This window comes from Coptis chinensis, chromosome 9 (assembly GCF_015680905.1).
Source record: "Coptis chinensis isolate HL-2020 chromosome 9, ASM1568090v1, whole genome shotgun sequence".
Lineage (NCBI taxonomy): Eukaryota > Viridiplantae > Streptophyta > Magnoliopsida > Ranunculales > Ranunculaceae > Coptis > Coptis chinensis.
In genome coordinates, this window is record NC_141464.1 from 50,816,974 (window position 1) to 50,827,174 (window position 10,201).

The 10,201-nt window shown below is 35.7% G+C and overlaps 1 protein-coding gene across 2 annotated transcripts; it reads right to left on the minus strand.

The window, feature by feature from the left end:
* Window positions 1-159: 159 nt before the first annotated feature.
* Window positions 160-5,868, minus strand: TPX2 (targeting protein for XKLP2). 2 transcript variants are annotated; one of them, XM_086582333.1, is made up of 23 exons: window positions 5,622-5,868; window positions 5,418-5,500; window positions 5,292-5,332; window positions 5,114-5,207; window positions 4,969-5,030; window positions 4,794-4,876; window positions 4,508-4,691; window positions 4,318-4,414; window positions 4,111-4,224; window positions 3,908-4,006; window positions 3,644-3,808; window positions 3,501-3,563; window positions 3,337-3,420; window positions 3,159-3,235; window positions 2,979-3,057; window positions 2,761-2,892; window positions 2,593-2,673; window positions 2,392-2,511; window positions 2,150-2,316; window positions 1,931-2,039; window positions 737-796; window positions 545-639; window positions 160-448 (listed from the first exon to the last, which is right to left on the minus strand). In XM_086582333.1, the coding sequence occupies exons 1-23, from the start codon at window positions 5,773-5,775 to the stop codon at window positions 352-354; spliced, it is 2,340 nt and encodes a 779-aa protein (XP_086438459.1). In that variant the 5' UTR covers window positions 5,776-5,868; the 3' UTR covers window positions 160-351. The 2 variants fall into 2 exon arrangements, with proteins under 2 accessions (XP_086438459.1, XP_086438458.1); XM_086582332.1 differs by having other exon boundaries at window positions 4,508-4,697.
* Window positions 5,869-10,201: the final 4,333 nt, after the last annotated feature.

Genomic DNA, 10,201 nt, shown 5'->3' on the forward strand with positions numbered 1-10,201 from the left:
CATCTGTCCATGTACACAGCTCAATGCCTCCATATAAACTTTCATTTGCTTAGACAATTTCCTCAATATGGTGAGGTGAACTCGTGGTCTGAAAAGTTCAGACACATATTCTTGGTATAGCGAGACACTGAGACGAGAGTTGCACACACGCTCAGAAAAGATTCTCAAATAACACAGATTCGTACACTATATTTGATCTTAGAAAAGACTACAGAAAAATGTAAATGCTATTTTAATGTTGAATACAATATGGATATTATACTTCTTTAAGAACAGTACAAATTACACTTGGGGACTAAGTTCAAGAGTTAATGAACGATGATAGTCACGATCAATCAATATGCCACATTGTCATCTCATGTGAGAAGCAGCAACACTTGTTCTCCTTTGTTTACGCTGTAGCACACGCAGTTTAGGGGATTTTGCCTTTGTGGTTTCCTTCAATGACCTGCAGCACATAATCAGTTAGCTGTCAGTCGTCCAAACTATACCGTCAGGGACATGGCCCAAATACGAATTCATAAATCCCAACTATAATACTTACTTCTGCGGAAGGAAGGGGCTATCAAAGTTTGGCACAGGTCTTGCATGGGGCACCAATGTCTTCCTCAACTGTTTCAGTGCCTTCTCTTCCTCCATCTGTATACGCCCCAAGTAAAGAAAAAGAATGTTATACAAACGTTCACAGTATTCCTTCATACGTATGGAAAATGCTATTAAGTACGCAACATCTTACCATTTTGGCAGACTCATATTCCTCACGATACTTCTTATATATCGTTTCTTTCTCCTTGACCTGGAAAACACCAACTCAAATAGTGTCAACAAGCATGGAAAAATTGAACAGAATATGTGAGGAATGTGAGAAAACTTCCACAAACAAACTTCATAACTCCAGTCCCGAAAGCTTACTTAGTTAACCTTGATATAAATGTAAAATCTTTTAAGTGCACAAGGACCATATTTCATTCACCTAATATAACCTTTGTATATGCAGACACTGATCACCCAAAATGAGAACATTTACGTATGGCTGTTACTGATTATACAAAAAAGAAACTACTCCATCGTATGTCTGTTACTGATTATGTAAATGTAAAATCTTTTAAGTGCACAAGGACCATATTTCATTCGCCTACACAGAGCATACAAAATGAAACTATATTCCATATAACCTTTGTATATGCAGACACAGATCACCCAAAATGAGAACATTTACATATGTCTGTTACTGATTATACAAAAAAGAAACTACTCCATCCTATTTCTTACTTAGTGTTCATTCACATCTTCTTAACCTGACTACGAATATGTAATAAAGAAAATATGCCTACATTACTTGGTGTTCTTACTTACTGATTATACAATAAAGAAACTTTTCTATCCTATTTCTTACGAGTGTTCATTCACACCTGGTTAACCCGACTACAAACAATTTATGTTCGTCTGTCACTCATTATACAAAAAATAAACTTTTCTATCCTACATTTCTATGTGTGATATTCAACAAAATAAACTTTTGGAATGCACATACACACTAACAAAGACACCCCATTAATCTGAATTTAGGTGAATGCAAACATCCCCATGACCTACAAAACGTACATATTCTAACTCAACAGTCCAAGTCTAGATAAAAAAAAGTATACATGTACACTTGCACACTCTCTCTCTATATATAGAGCAAATACACATATAAATACAACATGCACATATGCTGACATATTATTGGTGCTACGCAACTAACTTTATACATTTGAGCATAAAGGCATATTTCCTGAAATTGAATATATCATGCTGTGACATATTATTGGTGCTACACGACTAACTTTAGACATTTGAACATAAAGGCATATTTCCTGAAATTGAATATATCAGAGCAAACACGATCAGTTGTGCCTTAATGAGTAAAAATGAAGAGGTTAGCTACCTTCTTATCAAATTCTGCTCTGTCAACAGCCCTATGATCAACATGCAGTGCAAATTCTTCTACCTGAGTGAGGGGCTTCCGTTCCTTTTCAGGAACTGGTAGTGGATCACTGCACCAAGAGCGGAGAAAAGCACAATTAAGAATATGTTTCTTCAACAATAACAGCAGCTTACACTACTAGAATAGTTTATAAAGATACTAGATCATGTCAAAGCTTACTCTTTCAAGATTGGTTGCGCCTTAAATTTTCTCATTTGAGTCTCTTCTTTTTCCATTCTCTGCCTTTCTTCCATTTCTCTCTGCATTTCCTCTTCATGTCTCACTAAACTCTCCAATTGGAAAGGCTCTGGCTTGGTGCATTGCTTTGGCTCTGGTTTTGGTGGTATCTGCATGGAAATGAAATTAGAAAAGTACTTCTCAACCAAATAGCAGCAATGTCGAAGTAGCACTCCATTCTTTACCACTGGGTAATCAGTCGTATACGGATACGGGGTGGCCTTCGGAATCCTAGCTTGCTCCTCTTCCAACTGTTTCTGCAGAATTTCCACCACCAGTTTCCTCTCCTTCTCAGCTCCCCTTTCCTGATGATAATCCGTAAAATAGTTAGTCAACGATCCAGAGAAAAAGTTGGTGTCAGAAGTAAAGATATTGTCTGGACAAACCTCTGTGCTCAGATGGAATGGACTTGGAGTTGTGATTCTAGGGATCTGATGATCATGGCGAGATTCCGAATGTAAAGAGAGCTGTAAAAGGATGATTTATATTTAGCTATCAATGGTGGAGGCTTAACAATGAATCTGATCATATATTTCCATTCCATTTGTAATTACCTTATCAAAAAGATCAGTAACTGATTTTGATGGTGGGATCCTCTCATCTGTCGCAAAATGAAATTCCTGTGGTCTTGTGGCTTGGCGTTTTGGATTACAAAATATTCCCAAGTCTCCTTTGCTTTCAAAAATCTGTAAAACAGTATTTTGCTGCAATAAGCTTTCTTGATTGTCCTTTGTATCAGATCATAAGCTAACAGTGCGAGAGAAATACTGACCCTTTTATTTAGTGGCCTAGCCTTAAATTTTGGTATCTTCTCAAGCTCTTCTTGCTCCAGTTCTTGGGAACTTTTAACTCTATATAAGTTAATATCATTATTAGAAATCAGATCACATATATGTCAACCCAAATTGAAGACAACTTTTTACAGCAAAGTTCAAATTTCAAGACAACTTACTTGGGAGGACGTGCTCGTAGTAATGTTTCAAGGCGTGGTGGTTTCGGTTCTGTAAGCTTGTGGGGATTCCAATGATTCTGTTATATACGTAAACACCATTTCCAGATCAGTTAATTCTAACAATGAGTAAAACTTCTGGAGATACTTTGACTAGAAATCTAGAATGAAAATAACTAACCCGGTAAGATGATTCAATTGATGAGACAATTGATGATGTTTCGACGTTCTGGTTTGCCCTCTCCGTTGTTTTCAAATGAAACTCCTGAACAGAATATATTTACTTTATGACCTTAACCATTTATTTTCATTCCTATCCGAAAGATCTATAGAAAACTAGAGTACCTGAAACTCTGGCAGTTGAGGGGTACTTCTGGGCAATGCAGGCAATGTTGAAGCTTCCAGCATCTGTAAGCAACAAAGATCAATTTAACTGAAAAATATAAAGTGGACTACAGAAAATAAAAAACATGTCAAAGTTAACAAACCTTCTTGTTAACTGGTCTGGCCTTAAACTTTGGAATATTGGCCATCATCTCTTCCTCAAGCTCAGCAGAGCTTTTCACCCTGACAGACCGAGCACGGTGAGATGTTTCCAGGTCAGGCTCCTTAGGTCTCGTCAATGTGAGTTTTGGCTTAGAAGCGGTGTTTGCCTGTACAGAAATAGCCACACAATTTACATTAGGTTGAACATGCTAGTGACGGGATGAAACAGTTAAGCGGGAAACACAAAGTCAGAAGTCGATTATTACATGCAAGACCGAACTGTCCCTTGTACTGGACTCAAACTTCCTCACCATTTCGGCTGTAGAAATGAAAGGTGCGGGTGCTGATCCTTCCCGAACATAAAGCTTAATAATGAAAGAGAATTTCATACAAATTAGTAACCACCACAAAAGTGGACATTTGACATGTTACTGCAGTACAACATACAAGTAGTCATTCCAATGCAAACCTTTCGATCCTCTTTACGAGGTTTACTAGTAGAAGGACACTTATTGGTAGCACCACTGGTTAAACCCAACCTTGATTTGTTGTGAGGTAGATTCTGAGGCTTGACATTTAGAATCTGAAGTTCAAATTTATGTACCCATTATTAATACATGACAAAATAAGCTCAACTTAGAAATGTAACAAGACTAGACATGAAAAATGTAGTTACCTGTCTGGATTGTCCTCCATCCAGTTTCTGACGTTTAATTGCTTGATTTTCTTGTGCAAAATCAGGAGTTCTGACGGTTTTCTTTGCAGTCATAGCACTATGGAGTTAACAGGAAGTATTAGTCCACTGAGTACATTTATTTGAAAAATAAAATAAAACTCGTAAGAACACGGTTATACAATGTGCCAACCTTCTTGCAATCGACCGATTTTCACTTTTAGTTTGCGATAATTGGGATTGATTTTTCGGTTTTAGAGTCGATGGATTTCTAACCAAACTAGCAATCTTTTTAGCTGTTTGGGTTTTCTTCAAACCAGTGAGGAGTTGGGGATCATCTTTCTGTTTAACCATCTGGGGTTGTGGAGTGCATACTTCTGGTCCTGCCACAATCCAGTTAGTTAAAACAATGACTTAAAACAACTAAAGTGTCAACATAAGGCTATATAGCTGAATATTTAGAAAGAAAAGACACAAACCTTGGACTACATAAACCTCAGTGGTAGTCATCACCTCAACTGGTTTCGTATTCTCCTTGGCAGCAACCTCTCTTACAGTGCCACTGAAACCAGCGATATATAAGCAAGATTACCATAACTCAATAACTAAATTTTAATTTCTGGTTATTTAAGATAATGAAGAAAGTAAACATACATTTGTTTCTCTTGAATACAGTGACCCCCATTTTCGCTACAAGGCTTCGTAGTGACAACTATCTGATGAATCAAACTAACTTGTTAACACAATTCGACAATTAAAATAGAGTGTCAAACAATAAATTCAATAAATTCATATATACCTCTTTAGTGATACTAATTCCCTTTCCTTCTTCATACAGGCAAGCTTTGTTTTCTACTCTAGTTTCCGCTGAAGCTACATCTTCAGATTGAAGCCTACATCATAACATAAAAAAATAATTCTAAGTACCACTCTTCATCAAATTCAGGCTTTTCATCAAACAAAACTGATCCACTAACCCCGTCGCCTCCTCTTCTGTTAACGAAGACGCTCCTTCATCCTACGCAATTAATCAAACACCACTCAAATTTCAATACATTTATATCCAAACAATCAAGAAATGAAAAAATATATAAAATAATCACCTTTTTAGTATGTTCAACTTCACTGAAATCGCAAAGAGTCTCAATCTTAACCGATCTCCCTTCCCTAATTCTTGGCATAAATGCTGCAATAATTCAAGATTCATAAAACCCTTAACTTTCCTTAAAAAGAAAATTGTAAAACCTTAAATCAAGAAAAGGGGCAGTCAATAATTTAATAAAAAGTATAAATAAAGAAAGATTTACGTGAAGGGGCATAGCTAAGAGCAGTGCCGAACCAATTCTCTGCTATATTCATTTCATCATTTGTTTCACCGTTAATGAAATCAAAGAATTTCGGTGCCGAGAATTCGTATATTTCGTCAATCATTGTTGTGTTTGCTGATTCTTCCACACCCATCTTGAAATGTTTGGTTGTGTTTTTTTTTTCTTGGTCTTGAAAGTTTTATGAGAAGAAGGAATGAAGAGAGAGAAAAGAGAGTGAGTATTGAGTAATAACGTTTTGAGATCAACGGTCGAATATTTGAAATTATATTAGGAAAGAAAAGGGACGCTGTTCCAACGGCTATTTTCCATACATACATGGAGGCCCATATTTATAGCCCATTGGGCTTAGTCTGGCCTATTAGTTACACATGACATGTTGATTGATATACAAAAAATGTAACGACTGTACTAAATATTACATACAATTAACAATTAAGGGTGTCGATGGGTACCCTTTTAACCGGAATCGGAACCGGATTATATAAAATCGGAATTGAATGGTTTTTTAAACAAAAAAACCGGACTAGAATGGGAACGAACGTTATCATACTTTTAACATAAAACTAGGTTCAAAACCCTGATTCCGGTCTTTATTAGTCAAAAGCCCGTTGACTTTATGAATTACGTCTAAACCCATCCGGTTTTTAAAATTGTGAAATAAAGGTTTCATTTTCAGTAAGTTGCGAGAAAAAACCAACTGCACCTTATTAGTTTTTTCAAAATACCGTATATACCCTTTTTATATGAAATTTGTTACTCCGTTTATTTCTTTCTCAATTTAGGTTTTTATCATCTTGAATTTGGAAAGAAATTGGCGATGGTGATTTCTCATATCGTGATTTAACTCGAGTGAAAGAAATTTTGTGTTGTACGATGGATTTTACTGTTCTTGGAGTTATATCCTACAAAAATTTGACTCTCGCAAGTCGTATTGGTTCGTCTTCTTCCATTATCGATTTCAGAAATGAAATTTCAACAAATTGGCCCGAGCTAAATCCATCATGCTTTGATATTTCTTTCACTTGCGATGAAAAGTCATTTGTAATAGAAAATGATACAGAACTTCAATCTTTAGCGTGCTACAGCTTTGCAAAGGGCTTTTCTACAGTTAACATTGATGTCTCTTTGAAACTTGCTTATGGAGTAGGTGAGAGTAGTACATCTTGTGATAATTCTTCTAATTCTTATGGTAGCTCTTGTGCTTTTGGTAGTGGGACTGGTAGTGAAATAGTGCCTATTAAAGAATTGAAGAGTAGATTATGGGCTTTTAATCTCAAACATGTTGGTCAAATATTTGTTGATGTTAATTATTTCCGTCTTAAAGTATTGCAGTATTCTATTGAGACTGGGTACAAATATCAGTTTTTAAAGAATGATCTGGAGAGAGTTACGGTTTATTGTGCTAAGAGGAAGAGTACTAGTTGTTTGTGGCGTGTACATGTAATTTATGAATTTGACTCTTTTGTGATAAAAACTATGCATTCTAAGCACTTTTGTGGATTCGTCTGCAAAGATGTTAATAGTTATTTGATGTCGAGCAAGCTAGTGGAAAATCTTATTTTAGAGATTGTGCGCGGTATGCCTTTGGTAAAGCCAAGAGATTTGATGACTACGTTCAAGACTGACTACAGGCTTGACATTATATATTACTATGTGTACACGGCTAAAAAGATGGCTTTGGAGGAGATTCATGGTATAGATGGACTGTGTTTTCACTAGTTGAAATGGTTAAAGAATGCAATCGTAGAAAGTACGTAATCTTTGAAGTCGCGTTATTCTGGATAATGACTCTACAAAAAAGTTTGAAAGAATGTTCATATGCTTTGAGGTAGGGGTGGGCAGTGGATCGGGTCGGGCTAGCCCGGCCCTAAACATTTAAAGCCCTTCAGATATTAAGGCAGGGTCAGCCCGACCCTAAAGTCAGTATAGGGTCGGGTCGGGCCAGGTCACAAGTCTAAATCTCAAGCCCTGACCCTATCCTAAGCCCTCTTTAAAGGCTTTAGGGCCGGACCTATATATTTTCTTCTTTTTACTACATCAGTTTTAAAACTCATTTATATTACAAAAATGTACAATGATCTACAAACTCAAAGTCCCACCAATCTAGTAATAATCCTAGATAAGTCCAACAATTTAAAATCTACATCCACAATCTAATGAACTAAAGTACATCGAGAGTTTGGAATTTGTTATTTCTTGTACTCAAACCTCACTAAAATTACATTTAACATTGAAATACATAGACAAATAATTATATTATCATTTTAAAGGAAGAAGTAATAGATACAAAGAAGAAACATAATAGCTTTGGTTAAGGGCCAGGGAAGTTGTTAAACTGTTTCCAATATCATAAATTGTTTCCATAATAGATTCAAACAAATATAATATTACCTTTCTGCTAATTTAAAAGTGATTCAAGCTGTATATGTGGAAATGAAAATATTGGTTTTTGAACAAGTGATGGAGAAATGTTTGAGATTACAAATGTCATTTTTCTAACAAAGGTTGTTTTTTGGTTTCTATGTTACAAATGTCTACTTTGTATTTCGCTTTAATGGTGTGGAAGGAAACCTTTAGTTCTAGACTTGGCTTGGATGTGAATAAAAATATAATTTATAAGAAGTAAGTGGGAAAAGAAATTGAGAATAATAAATTCTGAACTTTGACTTGATGATTAAATGAATAAAGTTTTATTTTTTATTAGGCTAGTGCTCATTGTTCTTCATGGTTGCTAAGTTGACAAGTTTTTGTTATATAAGACAAGTTATTGAAAGTACCCTTGGGTGTAAGTGATAAATTACAAAAGACAATATTATTTTAATTGAAAATATTTAACAAAGAATTGAACAATTATGATATGTGTATTTATAGTGAAAGTGTGAAATAGTGCTGGTTAAGGCTTGGTTAGGGTCGGGCTAATGAGGGCTGAATTAGGGCCGGGCCTATGTTTTAGAACCTTAGCCTTAGCCCTGCCCAAGAAGGCATTAGGGTCGAGCCAGCCCTGCCGTAAACTTTGTGAGGGATTTAGTTGTGAGGGCTTTATAGGGCTTAGGGTTGGGTTGGTCAGGGCCGGGTTAGGGTCGTTAGGGCCAAATTCCCACCCCTACTTTGAGGCTTCCAGCTATGGTTTTAACCATTGTTGTCCTATAATGTACTTAGATGGTACTTTTTTGAAGAATAAGCATAAGGAATGTTTGTTAGTTGCAACCGCCAAAAATGGAAATCAAGGTAACGTAGTATATCATTTAGAATGCATTGATTATTTGTTATCTATATAAACATGAAATAGTATTATATTGTTATTGAGAAGCTTACTAACTAACTATAATGTTTGTTAATGCATATGAGACTAACCATTTTTATTTTTATTTTCTATTTTGTTCATTGTTGAAGGGATTTTTCCATTGGCCATTGTTATAGTGGTTACTGAAACTGATGCAAATTGGTTTTGGTTCCTAGAACAATTGAAACTTCTTATTTCAAGTGATAGAGAATTTTGACATTTTTGAGTGATCGGCATGTTGGACTAGTTAAAAATATTCCAATTGTGTTTCCGAGGTCATTTCACTCGTATTATCTTTGACACTTGAAGAACAATATTGGTTATGATATACGTAAAGATAACAAGTTGAGGAAATATGTTGTGAAGCTATTTTCTGATCGTGCTTATGCAGCTTCTCATCATGAATTTTTTACTTGTGCTGAAAAGTTGAAGAAATATGGCGGTCTTCCTGTGCAAAGGTTTTTGACAGATATTAGATTGGAAAATTGGGCAAATGCATACTTCCGCGGATACGGTGAGATGTGCTCGACACTAGCTGAATGTTTCAATGCATGGATCACTAAGGAGCGCTTCCTGCCTATTACTCCTATGCTTTTTGGAATCATGAAAAAAATGATGGAAATGAGTTGGAACAGATTGGAGGAGTCTATGAAATGGAATTCCGTTTTATGTCCAAAAATGGAGATAGTACTGGCTAGCAAGGTTGAAGCTACAAGGACTTTGAGGGTGGTTAGATCCAATGAAAATCAGTTTCTAGTTCATAGCGACGCTATTCATTCAATTGATTTGATGAATAGAACATGTACTTGTAACTATTGGCGTATCGATAATTTCCCTTGCATACATGCTATCGCCTGTATTGGTAGTAAGGGTGATTCCTTTTATGGCTACATTGATGAAGGATATACGGTGATCGCATTCAGGCAATGTTACTTACATTCTATCAAGCCAGTTTTGAATGGTTCTATGCCAAGATGTATGCCTGATTCTCCTGCGGTTTATCCGTGTAGTCCGAAGATTGGTTCTAGTAGACCCAAGAAGAAAAGAATTGAAAGCACCAATGTGATTCGTTAGTCTATAATCAGTTTTGATGTTCTCGGCAAACCATATGTTTTTAGTTATCTTAATTGAGATTAAGTTTGGTCTTCTGACAGTTATTAATGAGAAATTGATACTCATTGTATACTTTTATGGAATGTTGATACTTATTTGAGATTATTCGCTAGTCGGTTTGTTTTATTTTTCATTTGTTATAATGAAATTTATAGTCTGTAAA